General features: G+C 43.7%; 1 protein-coding gene across 4 annotated transcripts in view; it reads left to right on the top strand.

The window, feature by feature from the left end:
• SH3PXD2A (SH3 and PX domains 2A) overlaps positions 1–25,072 on the top strand; it is a 388,224-nt gene that overhangs the window by 172,848 nt on the left and 190,304 nt on the right. The window contains exon 1 of one of the 4 annotated variants that reach the window (XM_048856164.2): positions 23,403–23,471. The exons of the other annotated variants lie outside the window; for them this stretch is intronic. Within the exon in view, the coding sequence (XP_048712121.2) occupies positions 23,470–23,471 (2 nt within the window). The 5' untranslated portion in view covers positions 23,403–23,469. Of the gene's footprint in view, positions 1–23,402; positions 23,472–25,072 lie in introns of those variants that run through there. 4 annotated transcript variants of the gene reach the window in all.

Consider the following 25,072-nt stretch of genomic DNA (forward strand, 5'->3'; position numbering starts at 1 on the left):
CCACGCTTGTATGTTCACTGCTTCACTCAGTACTGCAAAGTTATTTTAAAAAGTAGGAGGATATGTCCAAGTTAAGGGGCTCATTGCACTTTGAACTTACTGTCTGGCACAACAGTCCTCCAAGAACCTGAATCGGCTTTACAAACATTAACTAACTGTAAAACATCTCTAGAAGGCCAGAAAACGTTGTCCCCATTTTACAGGTAGAGAAACTGAGGCACAGAGAAGCGACGTGAGTTGCTTAGGTCACAGAAGAAGCCAACGACGGCTTGAAATAGAACCCAGGAATCCTAATTTTAATGTTTAGACCACACCCCTATCTACTTGAGGTACTGATTATAGTCCACATCACCGTAGCATCTGAGTGCCCCACAGTCTTTAATGTTTCCCTACAAGGGAGGGCAGAGCTACTAGTCTCTCTGTGCATCAGTTCTCCATTTGTGAAAGGTAAGTGACTCGTTTAAGGACACACAGGATGCCTATGGTAGAGCAAGGATTAAACTCTGGTCTTCCAAGTTCCAGGCTAGCACTCTAAGCACTGTACAATCCTTCCTCCCTTCCTACAGCTCTTCTACAGCCTTTGCCAGTCTGAATGTTCAGACAGTCCGAGCAGTTATCTTTGATCCCATTTTCTTTAAACCTCCTTCCACTCTCCCAAAGACAAAAGACTTGAAAGTTTCCCAGCTCAGTACTTGTATCTTATTACGACTTGATAATGAATGTGATTTATTTCATTGGAAAGTATAGAGAAAAGCCCGATTAAATCTCATTTTGCTAATGTTTGCGAGACGTTAATCTAGCCAGGTTTAAATAAATCCTACCTCGTTTTCTGTAAGCAAACAGATCTTAGGGAAGGTGTCTAAGGTTTCTGCTGAGAGCTCTTCACAAAAGATGTATTGTTGAAATGGAAGATTAGCCCCTACAAAACCGCAATGTAGAAGCCAATGGCAACAGCTCAGTATTTTTCTTCACTGAGGGGAGGGGAAGGGGAGGAGGTCGAGGGTTTGCAGGACTGCTGTGTAGGCTCTGCGCAAAGGGCATATCAGCAGAGAACCTGAACCTGAGCAGTGAGTGTGCAAAAGAGCAGAAAGAACAGTAAAAATCCTGGATTTATCCTCTCGGCCTGCTTCTGTACCAGGCCCTTCAATTGTCTTCTTCAGAAACAAGGTGGTGCACTGTCTGAGCTCTTGGAGTTAAATTCTACTCCTAATTACACTCATAAAACCCAGCCAGGTCATTGGGGTTACGCAGGTGTAAATGAGGGCAGAATTCGGAGCATGATATAAAAAGTTCATTTTTTTCCTTCAGTTGGTCCCTCTGGTCTTCAGTGTAGATACTGGTCACAATTTTAATTTGTATGTAAACTACACGCAAAAAACAATGCTAAAAGAATAGGTGTCAAGTCAAGTATTCAAAAGGTTGGAAATGCCAGAATGATGGGTGTCTGTGTAACCTGAATTCATCCTCCTTGCATATGCTCTGCATCACAGTCTTTTATTTCGTGATCATATCCTATTTTTTCCACAAGACCCCTGCCTCATTCAGTGAAAGTCAATGAGACTTGGGCATGACTTAGTGTTTAAGGGCCAGATTTTTAAAGTTATTTAGTTGCCTAACTCTATTGATTTAAATGCGAGTCAGGTGCCTAAATACCTTTATTCTGGCCTAAATTCTGGCCTTAAGTCACTTTTGAGACTATAACTCAGGCTCCTAAGTCACTCTTAAGTAGGTGTTTTGGAAAAAATTGCCTCTAATCTCTTATGTCACTCCATTGACTTAAATGACGTCTGGATTTCACCTTAGTCTCTTAAATTACTTAGGTGCTTTTGAAAATGTTGCCCAATATGTCTGTTTCCCGATCTCTTCTTAGTCTGACATTCCTTCACCCCCTTGTTTATTGCCTTCCCTTTCTGGGTTATGTCTCCTTTCCTTTACGAGCTCCCTGGGGCAGTCAGCTGCAATGAGCCGTGCACTCCTGTGGTACGCATTATAACAATGTTTATTTGATGTGATTTTTAGAAGTGCTGAGCACCTGGAAATCCTACTGCAGACAATGGTAGATGCTGGTGCTAAGCAGCTCTGAGACAGTCAGGCCCATTACCCTTTGCATGAAGCAGTCTGACCCGAGCTCCCTGTTTGTTTTACTGTTCCATGTTTTCGGTGACCTCCCAAAGTTTTTGAGCCCTGTGTCCATGGGAATAAGGTATCTCCATCAGCTCTCTTGACCCCCTGCCATACTTCTGAAAACTTCTATGAGGCTTAAAGGCAAATGGCTTGGAAAGTGCCATAGGGATAGTATCAGAACAGGACAACATAGTCCCCAGAGTGCCATCCTATCAAGCTCAGTTAGGACCCATCAGCGCTAATGTTATAACTGAGTCAAGAGCCTTTTACAACAGGGTTCCTTTCTGCAGTATAGACGGGGTCTTCCTTGTGTTCTGTAACAGAACACAATTAAGGCTCCATCTACACTGCAAAACTTAATAGTGCTGTAACAACGCCCCCAAACCAGCGTTTACCTGTAGTGAAAACGGGTCCTTAGTAGCGTTCACTCGTGCAAATGCTGATGACAGGGCTAACACATAAAGCAGAGCATAGAGCTGCATTCCCAACATTCCTTACAAAGCGTGAGGGTTTGCTACTACACATGAACTGTTGCATGGGGGGAAAGGACCTTTGAACTGTAGTGTTTGGCAGATAAGGAAATAAGGAGGCAGTTTTAACTATTTATATTTGAAATGTATATATTGGGCAAACTTGCTGTGCCTGCAAAAACAGATGTAGCAAATATTTAGGTGTGCTAATGACTGTGCCCAATAAATTGTAGCGTTTTGAATCAATACTGTAGTATTTGTTTTGTATTAAAGAGGAAGGCACATATTTGCTTTTCATCATCCTAAATGAATGAAATGTTGCTCATCTGAAAACCACTCACACCATAACTCGTTGCTTCAGCTGCTGCTGATAAATAACGAATCCAGAAATGGATTAATTTTAGGCTAGGTTTTGCAATTTGAGTTCAAAGCTGAATTTAGGCAAGGGTCCATCCTAGACAAGAACAAAATCTCCAAGAGATTTTTGTACCCAAAATAACAGAAGTCTGAAGAGAGCAAATGACCTTGCAATAATTCTGCCGTCTTGCATGGTAGTAATCACATATGATCAGCTACTTTTGTGAGTTTTCTGCCAGCTTGAACATGCTCTTCACAGGAGAGTTCAACCCCTTCTGGTTTGGATTCAACATAGAGGGCAGGTTCTGAAAAACATACTCCAGCACAGAAATTCTAATAGACTTGAATTACAGCTTTCTATTTTGGCCAACCTATAACAACAACAATAATAAAAAAATAATATTTTGAACTCATAGCAAAATTTCTTATCTAAGAATCTTTTGATAATGGTAAAGGGCTTTACAAACAGTACACAAATCCAGGAGAGCTTGAAATATATTAAGTAGTAGACAATATAATTTTAAGGGAGGGTTGAAATATATAACCTACTCAATAACTAACGTTCATGTAATCAAGTACTGAGGCACAATAGTGAGGTACATACTCATGAGCTTTATTGATCATGTCTGCATTGCATAATGCAGCATTCAAACTCCTGAAGTCCAACACCGTAGATCTCAGAGCGTCGATTCCAGCTGTAGTGTAGACCTGCCTTAAGATACTTGAGAATAGTGTATTTAGGCTTTTACCAACTCATAGTTTCAAGATCTTTGATAAGGTTTCACTTAGAAGATTATCTAAAGTAAATTATCACAATGAAGGGGATGACCGTGTCTCTTTGATTTAAAAAAAAAAAAAAAAAAGGAAATAGCCAATGTCTTACTGGGGCTCTTCAGTGTTGGTCTCACATGGGATTTACTATCCTGTTTACAGTGTATAAATGATTTGGATTAGAACATCCAATATAAAATTATGAAGTTTGCTGCTGACTGCAGGATAATGCAACTTAGGCTGAGAGAAGATTTAAATCTTTTAGTTACTGGGCCAGTAAATGAAAAATGGAATCAAATGTAAATACACATCAAATAATAAACCTGGAAGAAACGAGGACACATATTAAATGGAATAGGTACAACAGCAAAAAACCCCAAAACAACAATAAAAGTGGGGGGAGGTGGGTGGGGAGAGAGAAAGGTACATTGGCTAAGTGACTGTATCAACAGAGGAATAGCAGACATTATCACTGTTATCATAGGTGCTGGAACTACGGGTGCTGTGGGTGCTAACACACCCCTGGCTTGCAGTGGTTTCCATTATAAACAGGGTTTACAATTTGGTTCAAGGGTTCTCAGCACCCCTGGCCGGTATTGTTCAACCAAGTGGTTACACGCATGTTGACTATTGCATTCAGATCTGCTCATGCTTTCATAGCAAAGACGTGACTGTCCCAGAAGAAGGTATAGTATAAGTGTATATTGGAGCAAGGATAATTTTTATGCTTGATACTTAGGACTGGGAGCTCAGAGATCTGGGGTGAAACTGGCCCCGCTGAAGTCAGTGGGAGTTTTGCCATGGTCTTCACTGGGGCCAGGATTTCACCACTAGAGTCCCGTTCAAGCTGTGCCACTCGCTCACTGTGTTACCTTCAGCAAGTCATTTCACAGCTCCATGCCTCAGTTTCCCCAACTATCAATTGGGGATCATAATTCTTATCTATCTCACAGGGCCTTCTTAAGACTGAATTCCTTAATGTTTGTACCTGTTGATACAACTTGGAAATTTAGGCAGAACTGCTTCACTCAAAGAATAGAATGACATCCCACAAGGAAAGCCCAGACTACACCACTCACCATCAATGCTCGTATCCCAGTGCCGTTATGAAATAGCCTGTCCTCTGGAGGACATTCTTGGTATCAACATGCAAAGCTTTATCCAACAACCCAGCTTCCAAATTGCTTTATCTTGCATTGCTTTTGGAAATGGATTTGGGTTGCTTAGCTCTGGTGTGCTATAATAGCCACAGGATGGACTCTGCTCTCAGTTACACTGGAGTAAATCTGAAGTCACAGAGTAACTGAGATAAGAATCTGGCTCAGATATGTTTATCCCTCATCAGTAGTGCAGCAAACTGGCCTGCTGGGTATGTTGTGTGACCCAAACATAACGATAGTATGAAGGTTAGTAAATCTATAACATTTATGAGTATAAATGAGTTTGAGACAACTAGGTTTTTTTTTATGGCGGAGGGGATGGAAGAGGTTCAGTGAGAAAGCAGAGAAGTAGAGTTTCAGAGAAACCTGAAGAACAGTCTTGTTGGTTCAAGTGGCTTTTCCCTGTTCAACAGATTTTTAGTCATATCCTTAAAGAAACAATCAGTGCTGATAATCTGCTGATGCCTTTTCCTAGAATATAAAGTGACAGTGTAATAGTTTTACTTTGTGCTTAACTTCAGAATTCATGTGTAGTTGAGTGGCTAAAGCAAGGGATTTGGACAAGCCACTTAACCCCTTCTTGCCTCTTTTTACCCATTTGTAATATAAATGTAATTATACTGTTTCACAGGGTGTTCTGAGGCTTAATTCATATTTGCAAAGTGCTTTCAGATCCTTATATAAAAGGTGCTATGCTGCAATGTAAATCTAGGGATTAGCAATCATAATACTTCTTAAAAATTATCTGCTAATCCTGGAAGAAATATTACCTCTAAAACCTGTCAAGAGAGTATGTTCTGTCAGTTCTCTTTGTGTCTGAAACCAGCTGAGGGTAGAATTTATTGAGGAAGCAATAGAGAAAATGGGGGATAATGAGGACTGGAAAGGAACTAAAATAGCTGGATTCAAAGCTCATCAAAATCAAGGTGCAAAACCACCCAAGCAGGTTTTCACATTGAGAAACATGTTTGGCATTCGTTACCCTCAAACCACCACTTCCTGAAATATTTTATCCAGCTAAAACAGGCTGCAAGGTCTTCTAAAATCTTCCTTCAGAGTCAGTGAAACAGGTTTATAGTGGGAGAACTGAACAGCAGGAGAACAAAGTTAGGTGCATTTCAAGGGCCCTATGGTTAAAGCACAGGAACAGGGACAATAATTCTTATGTGGAGCAGAGGGTATTGAGAAGGCTTAATCCATTACTATTGATAAAGCACTTAGCAATCTTTGGATGGAAGGCTTTAGAGAAGTGCCAGTAATTTTTCCTTACACTTTAGGATAACCCTGGAATGAAGGGGAAGTGAGAGTGGTGGGAACTTCCTAGCCTGATCTGACTTTGTGTAGCTAGGTGAACCCCTGCTAGGGTGTTAATTACACCTGTTGCATTCCTGTCTCTGTTAGATAGAACACATCACGCATTAATTCATGATCTGCCAGGCAGGAGGTGGTAGGTTGAATTTTTCTTTCACAAATGTAGCAGCATTTAATGTCATTGATTTACCAGCCTTCCCCCGCCCCCCTCATAGAATCATAAAATCATAGAATCATAGGACCGGAAGGGACCTCGAGAGGTGATCTAGTCCAGTCCCCTGCACTCATGGCAGGACTAAGTATTATCTAGGCCATCCCTGACAGGTGTTTGGAGATTTTTAAGAGCAGGTTAGACAATGTCAGAGATTCCACAACCTCCCTAGGAAATTTATTCCAGTGCTTAGCCACCCTGACAGTTAGGAAGTTTTTTCTAATGTTCAACCTAAACCACCCTTGCTGCTATTTAATCCCTGCTTTTCGAAAAACAAGACCAGGCAGGTCAGGTTACTAATGTGTTGTTTAATGGAGAAGAAACCAATTTGCCATTTCCATATCTAAATTAATGTTACTGGAATATTGTTGAGTGAAGCTCATTTCCCGCTTTTGGAAGAACGGGGGCTGTGGACAGACATTTTCAGTGGGGCGTTTGCTTATGAGTGTGATGGATGACCCACATGTGCTGAATGGAGTCAGATGAAGATTGTATATTCTTTAAGCTATTGTTGATATATTGCTGGGTAGCATGTCTGGTAATACTTGGCTAGGTATTTCCTATTTTTTCAACGCTTGGGCAGCCTTAACTGTTACACCTCATGGTGTTTCTATGCTGGAGTATATACTGTGACAAAGTTCATCCTCTACCTTGGTGGGTCTTGTGCTTATTGGCGGATTTGCTCACCTTGGAGCTTCACAGCAGCCCTCAGTTTGGCCATTTTCATGAACCCACAGTCCAGGTCAACTCCTCCTGTGTCTGACCAGGAGTTGGGAGGTTTGGGGGGAACCCGGCCCACCCTCTACTCCGGGTTCCAGCCCAGGGCCCTGTGGAATGCAGCTGTCTAGAGTGCCTCCTGGAACAGCTGTGTGACAGCTACAACTCCCTGGGCTACTTCCCCATGGCCTCCTCCCAACACCTTCTTTATCCTCACCATAGGACCCTCCTCCTAGTGTCTGATAATGCTTGTACTCCTCAGTCCTCCAACAGTCCACGTTCTCACTCTCAGCTCCTAGTGCCTCTTGCTCCCAGCTCCTCACACGCACACCACAAACTGAAGTAAGCTCCTTTTTAAACCCAGGTGCCCTGATTAGCCTGCCTTGATTGATTCTAACAGCTTCTTGATTGGCTGCAGGTGTTCTAATCAGCCTGTCTGTCTTCATTATCTCCAGAAGGTTCCTGATTGTTCTGTTACCTTACCCATGGAAAAGGGACCTACTTAACCTGGGGCTAATATATCTGCCTTCTGTTACTCTCCTGTAGCCATCTGACCCGACCCTGTAACAATACATATATAAAATATATAATCAAATATAGAGAGGGCCTGAGTCAAAACCCATTGGAATCAATGTAAATACTCCCGTTGACTTCAAAGGGCTTTGCATCAGGCCTGTGTAGATTATACTGAAGGCACCTGGCCTCCTGGAATCTGAGCTTCCTTCTGCCTAACATTTAGCCCTCAGCGGTCCCCTTCAAAGAGAGGATAAGATGCACTGGGGTAAAGGAGCACCGAATGAAGTTTAAGGCAGCACAAGGCACCTTTGTCAGTCGTCTGTTCAGAGTTACATCTTGTGATTTAAGTCAGTTAGGCAATTTTTGCTGACACAGCCACAATGACGTTAGTGTATTTGACCATCTATATGTTTCACACTTAGAACCTCATCCATCGACCCCACTGAAGTTCATGGAAAGATGATTCTCATTGACTTTTGCACACGTTGGATCGGGCTCTCCATTTTTAAGCTATTTTGTATTTCGACCTGGGGTTAAACGCCTCATGTTGTTAGATTTATTTTAATTGTACTTTCAGCAGTCAGGATAAGAAAAGGATGTTGTCGCCCACAAGAGACTTTGGCACAGAGCTGCAGTTTCTTTAGTCAGTGTGCATAGTGCTGTAGCTTCTCTGCCTTTCTGTCTCTCTCAAGATAATGTGGTGCCTGCTAAGGGACTTAAGAATACTGTATGCAAAAGATAACAGACCCCAAACAGTTGGTAGATAACCACTGTCTGGGCTGTAGGAGACATGCTGAAGATCTATTGGTGAAACAGCAGACACACTATCCATCTTTTGATTTGTCTGCACGACCGTCTTTCATGCATGCTGTCCCCCGAAACACAAACAGAGATCGAATAACAGCCTGTTTTGACTCCAGACTCTGGGGTGACTTATCAAATTATCAAAGCTTCTGATTTAATTGAAATTTCATAGATAACCCTAGACCTGCTTTTAAGTGCAGGTTCAAGTGCCACTGGGAATTCAATTAAAATGCTTTTATAAAATTCTTGCATTTTTGCTCAGGAGGCTTATGAAATGGATCTGCTGCTGCTTATCTCTGGCTGTGACTGTATGTCTGGGCTGAAGGCTACTCTACATCTTTAGGACTATTTTATCCTTTCAGTTACACTGGTGTAAATCTGGAATAACTCAGCTGAAATCAGAGGACCTATTCTGCCTTTACCCTGGTGTAATAACAATAATACCCCCTTTTACATAGTACTTGTCATCAGTAGATCAAAGTGCTTTACAGTCTTCAATGTCTTTGTCCTCACAACACTGTGAGATAGGGAATAACAACAGAATTAGACCCTCAGAAAGTAAAATTCCCGTCTTGTTTTTCAGTCACTGCTCTTAAAACAATTGGTCTAGACTCAGAAAGGATGTTCTTTTAAACAGAACTTAGACGTATTCTGAACAGAGGATTGACTGTGGCTTTGCAATGTTTTAGCCTAACCTAATAAATTCTGGGTCCTTGCTAGAATCTTGCAAGCTATATTTGTGTCCCAACTCCAAGAAGTTTTAATAACCTCTCCAGTAACACTGGCTGCAGTGCAGTGTGGTGAACCTCAGAGTATTGTATATGTCTGATTACATTTGCTTTCAATTAGGGGCTTGTGGGTTTTGAAAAATCTGAGCAGTTAAGGCTCATTTGGGAACCACCGCAAAATATCACTGGTAACCTGAGCTATCTAGTGCTTTAAAATAAAACATATAGAAATGTCGGGAGTTGGGACCTGAAAACAAGTCCATGTTGCTTTATGAAAAGAAACCCATTGCAGAGACTGGGAAGGGATAGGATGAAATAGAGAGTTGTTAACTTTAAGTCCATCCAGTTGTGCATGGGGGGTCCTGGATGACTCAGGAGGTATGGAGCCTGTCACTGGTTTGAATTCAGCTCAGTTCAGCAGTGACCAAATGTTACCATCCTCAGGGCTTGTCTACGCTACCGGCCATAGCGTCGGGCAGCGATAGAGACGATAAATCGACCGCCAAGCGTTCTTCCGTCGACTCTGGTACTCCACCAGGGCGAGAGGCGCAGGCGGAGTCGATGGGAGAGCGTCAGCTGTCGACTTACCGCAGTGAAGACACCATGGTAAGTAGATCTAAGTACGTCGACTTCAGCTACCTTATTCACATAGCTGAAGTTGTGTAACTTAGATTGACCCCCCCACACACACTATAGACCAGGCCTCAGTGTCCCATGTCAGAGGAGTTGCTGGTCTTAGTCCTGGTATAACTGGTTGAAAAATGGGAATATTTTTTGTGAAGTTCATCCTGTTTTTTCCATTGAAATTTGAACAGTGTGCACCAGCTCTAAATCTGGTAAAAAAACGGGGCGATTTTCTTCATGAAAATGTTTTGCAAAAAAATCATTTCATGTTTTTGTTGAAATAAATTTTTGATGAAAAATCAAAATTTGGATCTTTTTATCGGCTCTGCTTAGCAGAGAGGCCAGAGGGTGAGTGGGCCCAAAGAACCTGAAACACTCCGCAACCCTGCAGATGATTCCTCGAGGGAAGGGGCTGAAACTTTCTGGGGCACCCTGGGGGAAGAGCTTGAACTATTGTTTCCTCTGAACATGCTCCGGGGATACACCAAGAATCCAGTCTCCACGTTTGTCAGTCTGTCTCCCGCAGCTAAATCCTCTTGCTTGTTCCTTTTTCTCATAACTAAAATCCATACTGCCCGCCCAGTTCCTACGCCGGAACCCTTGGCCTTGCCTTGTCCATCTCTCACAGCGATTATCGTAACCTGCTTTCCACCCTCACCTTTCCAATCTACCTGAAACACCCTTCCATCCCCTTCTCCAGCCATGCCACTCTCTCCTTGAATCCTTTCATCTGCTCCTGGCAATCCCCTTCAAGAAACTACATAACCTCACTTCTGCCTTCCTCTCCAGCCTCCGCTCCTTTCCCAGAAGCTCTCACTGCTCTTGCCATACCACTCCTTTCCTCTTTCTCCTGCTCTCAGCTTCCCTGTGTCTAACATACACTCCTATCTGCCCAGCACCCTCCCTCTCTCTTCCTATACATTCTTCTTTGAAGCCCATTTATTCCAGGAATCCATTCTTCCTACCTTCTCAGTGATAAGCATCCCTTGCCTTCCCTTTCCGGAACTGTGGTTCTGCACAACGTCTTGTGCTGCCTAACTTAGATAATATATTATTTCGGGCAGCTGGGGGCAAATGTTATTTGCGTAGATGAGCCTTGCTGAAGGGCTCATCGACACAGGTAAGAACTGTACCATGTAGCCCTGTGCGTTTAACATGCAGTACGAGTTTATGGCATGGTATAAATATTTAATAATAAAAATAAATAAGAAGATGGAGCAGTTATCATTTAAAAAGTCTACATTTATTCACGGCTCCCACAGTGATACCTGAGATACTGCACTTGTGTCCTATTCCAAGAGCAGGGAACTGTCTCAGATGCCATTGTACAATAAATGTGGATACATGTTAACTTCTTACTGTGGACCAATGTGCTGTACTTCGCTTCCATTTGATGTATGAGCTGAGGGGCAGGGTGCGGCGCAGCAGTATGGCTTAAAAATAAAGAAAGGGAAAAATCATGCACATAGATTTCCCTTGCTGGCCCCAGTTCAGCCAAGTACTTCAGCACATCTGTGACTTTAATATTCCCGTTGGCGAGTTACACATGTGGCTTAAGTGCCTTACTGAATCAGGGCCTATATCTTTAGTTCCTTCACAAGGATACCCATCTTTACAGTTAAGGGCTCTGGAGGTTACAGGGATAAAACCAGGAGGCTGATTCGCATGCCTGCAAATGGCTTTATGTTTCCAGCAGGAGATCAGCAGAAAAGCATCTATTGTTTCCCTGGTCCTCACAATGCACAGAGCAAGCCTCTGTGGTGCACACAGTAACCCTGTTATTAATGTTCATGATGCATTAGTGTCATCTCTGAGAGTGAGAGGAGCAAGGCGCGGGTGGGAAGTGCAGGCAACACCAGCCAATTCCTTCCAGCCCTCACAAGCGACTCTGTTAACCTTCATTGTCTAGTGCTCATCCATATCCATTGTTTTAGAAATGTTTAGCCAAGAATGAATTTGAGAGCACGGGCTCTGAAGGTATGTGCTGCAGCTTTAAGATGAGGCAGATACTGAGCAGCTTAGGAGAAAACCTTGAATCCATTCAATGAAGTTGTGTGTTAGAGTGAGTGGTTGAAAGAAGTGGGAGTTCTGCTGAGGAGAGGAGATAAAAGGAGGCTTTCAGGCTTGAGAGAGAGGGTTCTTGCCTTTTCCAGATGTAGCATTTGCATTTGGAGGAGGGGAGCTGCCAAAGGGCCAAGCTGATGAAGGATGCTTTGTGATGCTTCCAGAGTATGAAAAATGTGATACTTGGAAAGTTAGGTGCCTGTGGGTCATTAGGCAAGGGATGAAATGAACATCATAAGGATATTTCCCCTCCCCCATTCATTTTGAGGAATGACGGTCCCCAGTGCGTTATGTAATTATTACTTTTTTAACTTAATTTTTTTCATTTGCCTTCTTGTGGCTGTTTTCACTGCAGCATTGTCATGATCATTCAGCATCCCCATTGGTGGAAATCTCCAGCCTTGCAGTCTGATGACAAGCAAGGGTTTGGTTTTTCTGGTGTAAACATAAAATTCATGAGCTTCAACCTACTGCTCAAATATACCCTAGCCCCGACTGGATAAATAATATCAGAGAGAGGAGAATTTTGGGCTCTAACAAACAAATGCTGCTTTTTGACAGTACTTTGCCCAGCTTAATATGTGCTCAGAAAAACCTTTTACTTTATTTTAATTTAAAACAAACTTAAATAAGATGTTTCACACACAAAAAACTGCATAAGTTAAATGTATAACTTACTAAGGCTACGTTTTAGTCATGGGTATTTTTAGTAAAAGTCATGGATAGGTCACGGGTAGTAAACAAAAATTCACAGCCCGTGACCAATCCGTGACTTGTACTATATGCCCTGACTAAATCTTGGGGAGGGGGATGTCACGGGGGTGCAGCGGGTCCTCGGGGTGTGTGTGTGTGGAGGAACGTCTTGGGGGCATGGCGGGGCCCGGGCCAGCCCCCACGGGTAGCAGGGAGGGAGTGCCATCTAGCCCCTCCCTGCTCCTAGCTCTGCTCCGGTCCTGCCCCCAGGCACATCCCCAGCCCTGTGCCTGGCCCCGTCCCCGTCCCCAGCCTTGGCATGGCTCTGCTCCCAGCTCCAATCCCAGCCTCGTCTGCTGGCTGCGGCTCCATTCCCGGTCCGAAGTAAGGGGTGGGGGCGGCGCCGGGAGCAGAGCCACACCTGGCCACAGGCACAGCTGCCAGCCCCCACCGCAGCCCAGTACCGCTCCTGTTCCTGCCGCCAACATCGGTCCTGGCTGCGGCCCTGCTCCCAGCTCCACCGCCAGCTGTGGTCCCAGCCTTGGTCCCTTACCCCGGCCGCTCCCGCCCCCAGGAGCCACAGCTTGGCTCCAGGGAGTTGTGAACAGGGAGAAAGAGGGGCGTGACCCTCAAAAGTTTGGGGACTGCTATTGTAATGCCTATTTTAGGGGAAGCCCCAAATGGCCCTGCAATAAAACCAGGGAAGCACAAACTCAACCCTCCCTATAAATCTAAGGTGTTTTTTTTTCAAAGACAAGCATGGAAAAAAAGCTTTTATGAAAAAACTTTTCTGGCCTTCTTAATACATCATAAAAAAGCCCAAAAGGGCACAAGCCCAATTTAAAAAAATCTTTTGAGGTGACCTTTAAAAATAATGCATGCTTTTCATAACTGTATAATGGAGACAGCATAAATATCTTCACTTAATGATCTTAACATGAGGAGAACGCAGGCTCACTGAGGCAAAATAATAAGCACGAAACCAATCCGCACCAATGACAGTGCCCATATTCGGTGTCAGACCGTGTTGGATACCATCACTTACCAATGCCCTTTAGTACATTTGCTTTAACTAGCACTTACAACACATTCATAGAGAATTCGATGGTCAAACAGGCACATACATCACTATGGCTTCAAAAGGAACAATGAAAGGACAGGTTTCAGAGTAGCAGCCATGTTAGTCTGTATTCGCAAAAAGAAAAGGAGGACTTGTGGCACCTTAGAGACTAACCAATTTATGTGAGCATAAGCTTTCGTGAGCTATAGCTCATTTCATCAGATAGCTCACGAAAGCTTATGCTCAAATAAATTGGTTAGTCTCTAAGGTGCCAAAAATACTCCTTTTCTTTTTAATGAAAGGACAGTGACAAATGAACCTAAATCAGATTAAAGAATTGCTGAATATTTATGAAACTACACACAATCAGGTCATTTTAATTATATACATGTTTATTCCTTTTCTTTTTCTCTACTGTAGCAAGATTAACTGGGATTATAAAGCCACTGTGTAGGAAACCTGCTTAACGATAAATAAAACCTTATGCCTGAAATAATTAGTTAGGCAAGAGGTAAGTGACAGCTCTCTAGAAGGCCTGGAAAAGTTTATGAAAATAGCTGGGCAACTTGGTGGTATATTCTCTTGATATACAAACATTTGACCATGCCTTGAAAAAAAAATCCTTGTAACTGCAAAATAAGTCTGAGAAACTCCACCACCAAAATGACTGAATATTCTATCTCCCTTGTGTGAGTGTGGGGATTGGGGAGCTTGAAAAATGCACTTGGCATCCATTAGTCCCAAAGACCAAGCCTACTAGCCGTACTGAAAACTCCCTGTGCTGGTCACTGTCCTCAGTAGCACATGCCCCTTCACACTCTAAAATACAAAGGACTAGAACAGCTACATTCTGTGTATTATGTATTGTGTTTACCTGTAACATTTTGTCATATAACTTCCCATATGCATTTTTAAAATGTAACTGACTCCATCTCTCTTGCTTGTGTTTTAAATTCTTCCCCTTTTTCTGGTGGTGTTGTAGGTAATGAAGTATGTTTTTCTGCATTGTCTTCAATGTCTGCTGTTTTCTCTTTCCTTCCACCCCATCAACTATCTATTTCTTCCCTCAGAATGTGTTCTCTGCCACATCCCCCAGGATTTCCTCTCTTCTTTCTTCTCCTCTCCAGGATTTCTGTAAATCTTTTTTTCTAGTTAATTCCATCCATCTCTTCCTCTCATCCTCACACACAGCCCCTTGCCCACAACCACCCACACAGGTGACTTAAAAAAATGTACCAGACACTAACAGCCAAAGGACTAAACATAAGAGACAAAGACCAATAAAACAGGTGGCTGGAGCCTGCTGATTAGGGTCAAACCCAGATGAGAAGCCAGTCCCTCCCTGGTGGCTAGGAAAGGGGAGGATGCTGGGGGGGTTTCTATGGAAATGCTACAGTACTGTAACAGTTCATAACCTTCATTCAACCCTTGTCTGCACTATGAAACTCGCCCATTGCTGATAATGAGTGCTGAACAAAGTTTAGCTGCAAGCATAGCCAAGGGCATGTTTAGCATTGCGTTGGAAACCATTGTTAAAACCCTCTCCAGAGTCTAACACCAACATCACGCTTGGCACTCTACAATGCAAGGTTGCTGCATGGTGTACTGGACTTGGGTGTATGATGGTGCTCTCTAAATAGCTGGCCCATACAGACGGTAAGAAGCCTGCTATTATTTCCCGCTATTGGAGGCTTCCATTAGTGGGAAGAGTGGTAGAGGCCTTATTTATTTATTGGAATAAAAGGACCAAGGTTCTTGTCCCAATACTCCATGTGTGATTTATATAGCAATGAGCTCTGTTGTCCACAAAACACAGATTTGTTATATCTGCTTTGAAGAGTTTATAGGGTAATTAATTTTCACTTGTGACATAAGGAGGACTAGAATGTAGATCCCCAGACAGGGAAAGTTGGTGAGCTAACCCACTGCCCCACAGAGTCTCCTCTCACTTGCCTACCTCTTCATTTTCCCATGACCTTAGGGGGAAAAGATCTATACTTCATAGATCTTATTTTTTTAATTGCACTTTATAGAACACAGTTTTAATATTGTATGGTACGTGTTTAATGACGTCCATGTGGGTTTGTGGGTACAGGAATTAAATACATAATGGTTCATGATGACATAACACGGAAATGCAACTCCCGCAGTGCTGGTGTGTAGGCTGTAAAGGGTTATTAATAAAAATGAATGCTTTAAATAGAAAACAAGCTTAGCAGCACTGTTTTGGCCTTAGGCCCATCTCTGAGCAATGGGAAAAAAGAAAAAAGGCTGGAATATGTGGTTGCTCACTCCCCAATACATGGAAATAAATATATGTTACCACCATGCACTGTTAAATTTTTCACAGAGAATGCTGTCGGCCTGATGCATGGTGCTAGTTTTCAATCAGAATGCAAGCTAAGTGAAGTCTGAAGGGTTTATTTCAGCAGAGTACAGAATACATCAAACGACTGTTGAGGGTGAGATTGATGCCTTAGATTATTAAAACAGGATAAGGCCACAATGTTTTGGTTGGCAAAACATTTCAACAGTTGGACATTAGCTTTTCAGAAAGCAAACCACGTTGTTTTGGGGTGAGCCAGGAAAATAACTCATACAGTTCAGGGATGACTTCAAGGAAAATCCCATCCAGTCCTAGAACCAGAGTCTTTCCATATATGAGCCAAATAAATTACATAATCACCCTGTTAATATTATAGACAAACTAAAGCACGTTTACTCTTCTGTATTTACCCTCGTGCAAAGCTATTTTGTTTTATTTAGGACACCCCCAAAACCCCTGTCATTATCTCTTGAAAGTGAATGGAACAACAAGGGATGATTTGGTTAACAGGTCCCAGCTGTTTTGTGTGGGACAGATCTACCCAGTATACTGGTGGAGTAGATTTCCAGCCCATTGTTATCCTTATTAGAGGGAGTAACTCGAACAAATGCCACCAGCGCATGTGAACACCGATCAATCTCTTAACGAGTTCATCATCCAGAGTTCGGGTGTGAGTTTGAGATGAGCCCAGATCAAAACACATCCAAATTTGGGGGGAATTCAGAAATGGGTCCGAACTTTGTGGCTTGTATTCATCTGTGTCTCTGTCTGTTTGGTGTGCTGGGTGTATATCTCTAACACCTCTGAAAGCCTGCGCTAAAAGAAAGTTAAGGTTTCAAAGGCAAGTACTCAAAAGTTAGGAAATGCCAGAATTAAGGTTGTCCATGCTGCTGCCCCCCACCCTCCCGGTCTTCCTATCCGCACACCCAGGGTCCTGGCCCCTCCATCCCCAGCTATTATCCAACATGCCAATTGCCTGGCTCCTGCCCCCCGCAACTACTATCCAACACCCCCATCGCCTGGCTCCTGCTTCTCTGCCCCACCAGCCACTATCCAACACTGCCATCACCTGGCTCCTTCCCTCCCTTGTTTGTACCTATGTGCCCCCCAACCCCAGCCACCTCCCCTCCTCTTCTGCCCAACCCTACCTCTCCGCTTCCCCCCACGCTTTGGCTGACCTTGACAGTCTGGCTCCTGCAACCCCCTTTGCCCATGTCATTCCCCTCACTGTCCCCAGTTCTGACCTCTCTGCATTCCAGCCAGGCAGCTTCCTTCTTCGGTTCCACCTGCCTGGGCGCCAGCAGGGTTAGCACTGAGAGCACACCTGGAGAAAGTCTCACTGCTCTAAGGTCCTGGGCCTGGTGCCATAGCAGCCCACAGCAACCAGGAGGGGCTGTTTCCCCTCCACAACAAACATGCTAAGATCCCTGGGTCCTATACATGCCTATCTCCACATGTGGGGTACCTCTTCCAGTGCCCTAAGTGCCCAGGAACAACCCCATGGGTGAATCCAGACAATCACCGTGCTCTCAAATTAATTCACACAGGCAAATGATAAAAGACAAAAACACCCTGTCTCCCGTGGGTGAACACTTCTCACAAAGCAGTCACTCTATAGCTGACCTCTCCGTCCTCATCTTCAAAAGAAAACCTACACAACGCCCTCTGACGAGACCCTGGGAGCTTAAATTCAGAACTCTGCTTGACTCTAAAAATCATGGTCTTAAAAAAGACACTGGATTTAGGGCTTATTACAACAATCTGTAACCCACCAGCCCCCCTTTTTTGTCCTGTGACTGGAGAGGTGTCAACGGGCCACTTCACATTGAATGGTCTTGTAGAATATGAGTTACTACTTATGCTAAACAATTTATTCCACCTGTTGTTTAGTTGTGACACTCTGAGGGTATGCCTACAGGTAAACCGCTACAACAGCACCACTGTAGTGCTTCCGGTTAGACCCTACCTACGCCAACAGGAGGAGTCCTGTTGCCGGCATAGGTACTCCACTTCCCCAGGAGGCAGTAGCTAGGTTGACAGGAGACCTCTCTACACTCTGGGTTAGGTCAGTTTAACTGCATCGCTCAGGGGTGTGGATTTTCACACCCCTGAGCAACATAGTTAAACTGACCTAATTTCCTGGTGTAGACCAGGCCTGAGTACTTTTCCCAGCCCTGAAGAAGAGCTCTGTGTAGCTCGAAAGCTTGTCTCTCTCGCCAGCAGAAATTGGTCCAGTAAAAGGTAGTTACCGCAGCCACCTTGTCTCTCTGATATCCTGGGACCAACACACCTAAAACAACACTGTAAACTATAATGGGGGAGATTTTCAAAAGTACCTAAGGGATATAGGAGCACAAGTCCCATTGAATTTCAATGGAACTTGTGCTTCTAAATTCCTCAGGTACTCAGGGGTCACCATAGATAACATGTCAGTTTCATGCCACTGAAAACCCTGTTGTTGCATCATGCAGGACGCAGGTGATGTCAAAATCTGGGCTAAGCGTGAGTAGTGGTTTACTCCCTGTTATATAGGTACAGGTATAAGTAGACAGATACATATAGATATACAGACACTGATAGGTATTTCAAATGACACCAGTCTCACCTTGCCCCTCCCTGTGTGATTGCAGATGAGCATTTCTCAAATGCGGCCACCAGGGGGTTTTCCTCCGGCCACAATAGCCTCCTGGACAGAGATCAGGGAGGGGGCAAAGCGGTGGCCCCTCCCTGCAGCACCCAGGGGCTCCAGGGGAGGGCTTCAGCCCCCCTCCCCTGATTCAGCTGGAGGCTCTGGGGACAGGCTGCACCCTATTCCTCTTCCCCCCACCCCAGTTTCTGTCAGAGACAGGCTTCTGCCGCCCTCATCCACTTCAAACACCCCCCCCCCTTTGACCTTGGGACTCTAGCCGTGGGACTCTGAGCTTCAGCCACCCAGGGTGGCAGGGCTCTGGGCTTCAGCCCCCCAGCTCCCTCCCACTCCAGCCATGGAGCTCCCACGCTGGGCATCAGTCCAGGGTGGCGGGGCTTCAGAAGGCACCATGGTCAAGAGGCAAGGAGTGGAGTGAGCCTGGGGTGTGAGGCCACAGAAGAGAGCTTGGGGCAATGGAGGAAAAGCACCGGGGCCCCAAGGGGCAATGGGAGGCCAGACGATGCAGTGGGGACTAGGGGAATCTATTGGGGGCCAGGGCCAAGGGAACCAAAATACAGCTGTACATTATTTTTATTATTGAGTCTTAAAAAAAAAATCCCTACATAAATAAATGACAATGATTTGGACATGTATATGTGCATATTTATTTGTTTTTACTACAGATAATTATTTTAGGAAAATTTGTCAGAGCACCCACCAGCAAGAGTGCGGCCACCAAAATTTGTGCTGTGAGAACCCAAGGTAAACTCATAGGAACACAGAAATTGTCAGACTGGCTCAGACTCATGATCCATCTAGTTCAGAATCCTCCTACAGTGTCTAGCTTCAAGATGCTTTAGCAGAAGGCGCAAGAAACCTCCCGGCTGGGAAATGTGGGATAATCTGATCACGATGAGGGTCTCATTCTGAGCCCTATGAGTTAGAGACAGGTTTAAGCCATAGAACATGAGATTTTATCTGCCTCCCATGTTAGCATGAACTGTTATAGTACTTGTCTTCATTTCCAAGGCTCTTCACAGCCTATCCCCACTCTCCCTATCCTCTTTCATTCATAATCAAGATGTTGACTCCTACCTTTGATTGGTTCATGATGCCAACCTTCCTCGTTACATTTTCAAACAAGCACTTAGATGCTCCCTCCCATGCTGCCCCTTGTGGTTGGGATGAATTCCCCATAGACATTCTCAAAAGTAACTCATACTTGTCTTTCAAATCCCTCCTTCAAACTTTCCTTTGACGTGATGTCTACACAAAACTCGAAAACGGTCAGGCGACCAGTGTGCTGAGAATCCCCTCATGCAGACTGATATCGTCTCGTTTCCTTGTGTTCCCCTGTTTGTCTCTACCTGTCGTCTCTTGTTTTAAGTTTAGATTGTAAGTATCTTAGGGCTGGGACCATCTTTTTGTCCTGTGTTTGTACAGTGCCTAGCACAGTAGGGTCCTGGTCTGTGACTGGGGCCTTTAGGTGCTACTGCAATTAAATAATAATTATAACCCTGAATAATCTTGTTAAACATATGAACATCCAATCCCTATTTGAATCTTCATAAAGTGTTGGCCTTTATAACCTGTTGTGGTAATGGGGTCTGCAGTTTAATTATGCACCGTGTGAAAAAGTATTTGCTTTTGTCAGTACTGAATATGCTACCTTTCCATTGACTTGAACGTCCCCCGGTGCTTGCGCGATGAAACTGGGAGAAAAGAAGTTCACAGTCTACCTTCTCCAGACCATATGCTGGAGGCATTCACCAAGTATCAGGGAGAAAAGGTTTTGATTTGTTCGTTAAACGTACACCTCATTCCCTTCTCCCTACCTCCTACCCTCCTGGTGTTATTGTAGAACCAAACCTTCTCTATAGTTTGTAGAAATCCTTTGTAGGCCAGATTTCACCATCATTTACGTCCATGCAATCTCACTTTAGTCAACAGGGATTGCATAAACTACAAGTGATATAGAATTATTGGTTTCCTACCTCACATTTAAGATGCATTTCATTTGCCTAAAATCCGCAACCATCAGTTGTTGTTCATTATACAAAGCCAAATGATATGAGTGCAGTGGCAATCCCAGTTCCTTCTTAAAAACCCCCTCCTCTGACTAGAATGTTATTCCTGCACTTATTATGAGCACGCAGCGTCAAACACTCTCCGTATAATCACAGCCTCAAAAGCTTGTCTGATGTAAGTGGAACATGGCACAAAACACTGCCCCCTATAGTTGAAATGCTGCGCTGACTTGCTCCTTCTGCAACCACACGACCTGCAACGAACGTGCTGTAGTTGAAAGTCATTACAAATCTTGTTGCTTACTTCTAAGGGATTTTGCTGTGTTTTGTCATTGATGGTTTTGTGAGCCAGCTGAAAGGAACACTTCACCCACAGTTTGCCTTAACTCAGAAATGTCCAAGGATACCATAAAATGAAGTCCAATGTATCTTTCTGAGTTTCTTCATGATGACTTGTCTTTTGAAAGTGCAGAGAGCTGCTCTTTCTAAAATAAGTACAGTTTCCCTTTAAATAGCACAAAACATAAGGGAACAGGATTATTCTTGCCACCAGCTGCCAAAAAAACATTTTTTGTTGTTCTGTGAAACCAAAATCTTCCCAGGGATTGTTCCTGAGAATAATACTGGAAAGGAAGCATTATGTGACTCATGCAATAGCAATAATAATATTAATACTCCACTGCCCTTCCATCCAAGGATCTCAAAGCACTTTACAAATATGAATCAATTCTCCCAGCCTGCCTCTGAGATAGTGGAATATTATTTTCATTTTGCAGTTGGGGAAGCACAAGCACTGGGAGGTAAAGTTACTTACCAAAAGGTCAGAGAGCAAGTAATTGGCAGAGCTAGGAATACAAGGTAGGAGTCTTGACTACTAGTTCCATCAGATTAGGGCTGTTAAATTTACTCTCCTTTGTTTGAATAGTTATCCATGTAAGTGGTCAGGTTAAACAACACTCAGGGCTAAATGGTTGGCTCCCTGATATACAACCATAGGAGAGAGTCAAGTTAACCATAATGTTATGAGCATTTTGTAGTTGGTCAAAGTGATGTCCAGAGAGGTTCCGTATCTTATGCAAGGTCAGCATGGGACTAGAACTCAAGTCCCCTAAATCCTCTGCTTTACCACTAATCCACCTTTCTTCCAAATAAACACAGACACTGCTTGAGTGCAAGTGTTCACAGGAGGACCTTTACATTAACAGATATATAACACCCTATAGGTTACTCATCCCACAAAACTGTGAAAGTGCAAACAACCTCACCTAAAGTTGCAGTTAGTTTACTCTTCTTAGATGAATTTCAATTAGCTGCATAGGAGAAATCAGAACTTCCCCCATGTGGCCAATTCACTTTTCCCTTATGGTATGCCAGCACCTGAAACATGCTGGACATGCACCTGGAGTGCAGCACACTTTGGGAGGGTAAGATTCTTACGGAGCCTAAGCTATGTATTTCAGCTCACAAAAATAAGTACGTATGGCTCCGAGTGCAGATTCCATCCAGCTCCTCATCATGCTTAAGTAGCTTGTAAGGTTTATAAATATGTAAGAAATTAACCAAAGAAAGGGCCACGCCGACTAAGCCTAACTTCCTGCTTTTCCACCAGAACATTCCATCTCCAGGTCATTCGCCAGAGTCTGTTCTAGGTCTCTCTTGATCTTGTTTGCACTCTGCTTCTGCTACCTTCCCAGATAACTTATTCCTTATGTCTGTGACTGATGAGCTCCTTAATTGCAGTTAACTTTTGACATGTCCCTAAGCTGCAATTTTCAGAACCTCACGTTCCCGTGGTTTGATGTGGAGTTTTGGGTTGAGCCTTATAACACAACAATGACTTGCCCCTTTAAGGGTTAGAGTCCTGGGGCAGGCCAACCTTAGTTACTAAGTGGACACACCTAAGTAGGAGTCAGGTGATTTCTCTTACAGAGCAAAGCTGGGAGGTGCTCAGGGAGGACTAAGCAGAGGGCATGGGTTTTGGGAGCAAGTAGGCTCTAGCAGGGAATCCTGAGTTTTCAGAGAAGAGGCTGCAGGCAAGGAAGGCTGGGAGGCCTCCAGTAGGAAGAGTGAGAGCAGCTACTTGATGGGGGAGTTGAGAACGTTTATGTTGAGTATTTTGTTATGTTAATAAATCCAGCCCCAGGGAGACTTGTTGCTAAACTTAAGAAGAGTTTGTGTGTGGTGTGTTTAAGGGGCCCTGAAAGGGGGAAACAGAGGTAGAGGACTGCAGAGACATCTTTGGCCATGAAGGGACTGTGTGGGAGGTGGCTACTTGTTGACTAGCAATAGAAGGCAGCTGTGTGGTTTGGACCTGGATCCAAACCTTCCCTAGTGGTCAGGTTCATCTGTAGTTAGCTTGCTGGTTTTAGATTTGGGACTCCTTACGGGTATGGAAAATGCACATTGCTTTCTTCTCTTCCTCCCTACTCCCAAAACTCTGTGCTCCCCATCTCTAACTTTGTCATGCCTGGTGATCTGTAAACATGAACACATCTGCTTCTGGCAGATCTTCACCTTGCTGGCCTCTCCCTTAAGATTTGGTAAGGCTTTTCTTTGGTGTGCTAGGTTTTCCACACATTCCTAATCCTTACTTCATTGCATCCATTACTCCCACAGGACCCACTTCGTCTTCAGCTGTTATCACTGGCTCTGATTCCAAGCCTTGCCTATGTAATCTGCCCCTGATTCTGAAAAACAGAAGTGGGAGGGAGAAAGAAATGTTGCATGTAGGCTTTGTTCTCTGCTGAAATGCACGGCCCACCTCCCCAAACAGCGAATAAACACAAATAGCCTTTTTGTGCATTTTAATAAGCAAAGCAATGCAGTGCTTCTGAGCTGGTTCTTTAACAACGAGGACAGCTTCATGCCCTGAGCCTCATGTAAGTAAAGCTGTCGTCATACTTAAGTCTTCCTTTTGTGTAACTTTATGTAGTGGCTTGTCTTAAACTTGTAAAAACATTTTCAGGGAGGGTATGTGTGGGCGGTGAGGCACTCCCTCAGACCTGAACACTCAGTTACTCCATCTCTTTTGTCTCAGTGAATGGGGCAAATCTCTTAAAAGCAGTCTCATATGCCCTCCTCTCATGCCTTTTTCATTTAACATCTATAGAGAAGGTCTAGCCCCAGACACTTTTAACAGAGAAGTGTGGTTAGAACAAGAGATGGGGAGCCAGGACTCCTCAGTTCCATTTTCAGCACAGCCAGTGATCTGCTTGTGTGACCCAGAGTATGTCGCTCAACCCATCTGTGTCTGAGTTTTCCCCCTTTGTTAGGGGGATCATAATACATGCTTCACAGGGATGCTGTGGGTTGTATTAATTCCCATTTGTGAAGCACTTTCCTTGGCTGAAAAGTGCTGTATAAGTGTGAAATATTTTTATTATTAATCACAACTTTTATGAAACATAAAGGAGAGGAAAAGTGGGTGAGCAAATGCTTGAGTAATCTGGGGAATGATTGGGAATCTGTGTCTTCTGTGTGGGGAATGACAGTAACTTTTGTTTCTCACAACTCCATAGTTGTCCTTTTAACCCAAATTGCTTTGTTTAAATAAACATTCAAGATTTAACAACTCCAGCTTCTCGGGGATGGAATAACATGATTTTGCAGCCACCCCATCCCACCATCATCCTGAACTCCATTTCAGTATGTGGCATTGAAGTTACCCCTTTGCTCTTATGCTGGTGAACTAGCGCTGAAAATCAGCTTGAATTTGGCAGAGTCCAGCTCCCTTTCTGCAGCAAGGTTAATCCTTCCTTAAGTGGAAATTAAGGGTCTTATTTGTCTTCCGTTTTTTCCCTTTGTTTTATTGTATGTTCTGGGATGTCGGTTTGGAGTCCTGGGTGCTAAATAAATTCCTGCTTGCCAGGACCTGCTCTGTGTGCACAATTTCAACGAGCATATTTGAGGAATCAGAAAAGATGGAAAAAACACGATATTCCAATGCAGGATTGGGCTTTGGGGGTCCATTGCAGAGTGGAAAGGGAGGTGGGGGGAGTTATTTATTTACTTTTTGCTTACATCAAAAAACCTAAGTATCTAATCCTGGTGGGTCATGTTGGTAGGTGTCCAAGGACCATAAATCTGGTCATGGTGCTTTTCCAAATGTTTATTGTGCTGGTTAAGCTTTTACGGGCTCTTGCTGCACTTATACATATGGTCTGAATAAGTGTAATTTTGTGTTACTGCATTTAGCTGAGATACACAAGCGCCTCCAAGGGAATCATTAGAAATAAGGCAGCAACTGTTGGTGCTTTAGGGATGAGTTTCCTGGTGCTGCTTGAAAGCTGTTGGGGTGGCACCGAGCATTTTGTTGTTGAAATGCTGTTTGCTCTAACGTTTGTGGGTGGAATTAAGACCCAAAGAATTACACTGTTCAGAATTCAGTCCAGAATTCCTATCAGTGAACTTCCTTTCTTTTTGAAACTCCCATATAAAGGGCCAGGTTCTGCCCTCATTTATATCCCCTTGTGATGATGCC

This window comes from Caretta caretta, chromosome 7 (assembly GCF_965140235.1).
Source record: "Caretta caretta isolate rCarCar2 chromosome 7, rCarCar1.hap1, whole genome shotgun sequence".
NCBI lineage: Eukaryota > Metazoa > Chordata > Testudines > Cheloniidae > Caretta > Caretta caretta.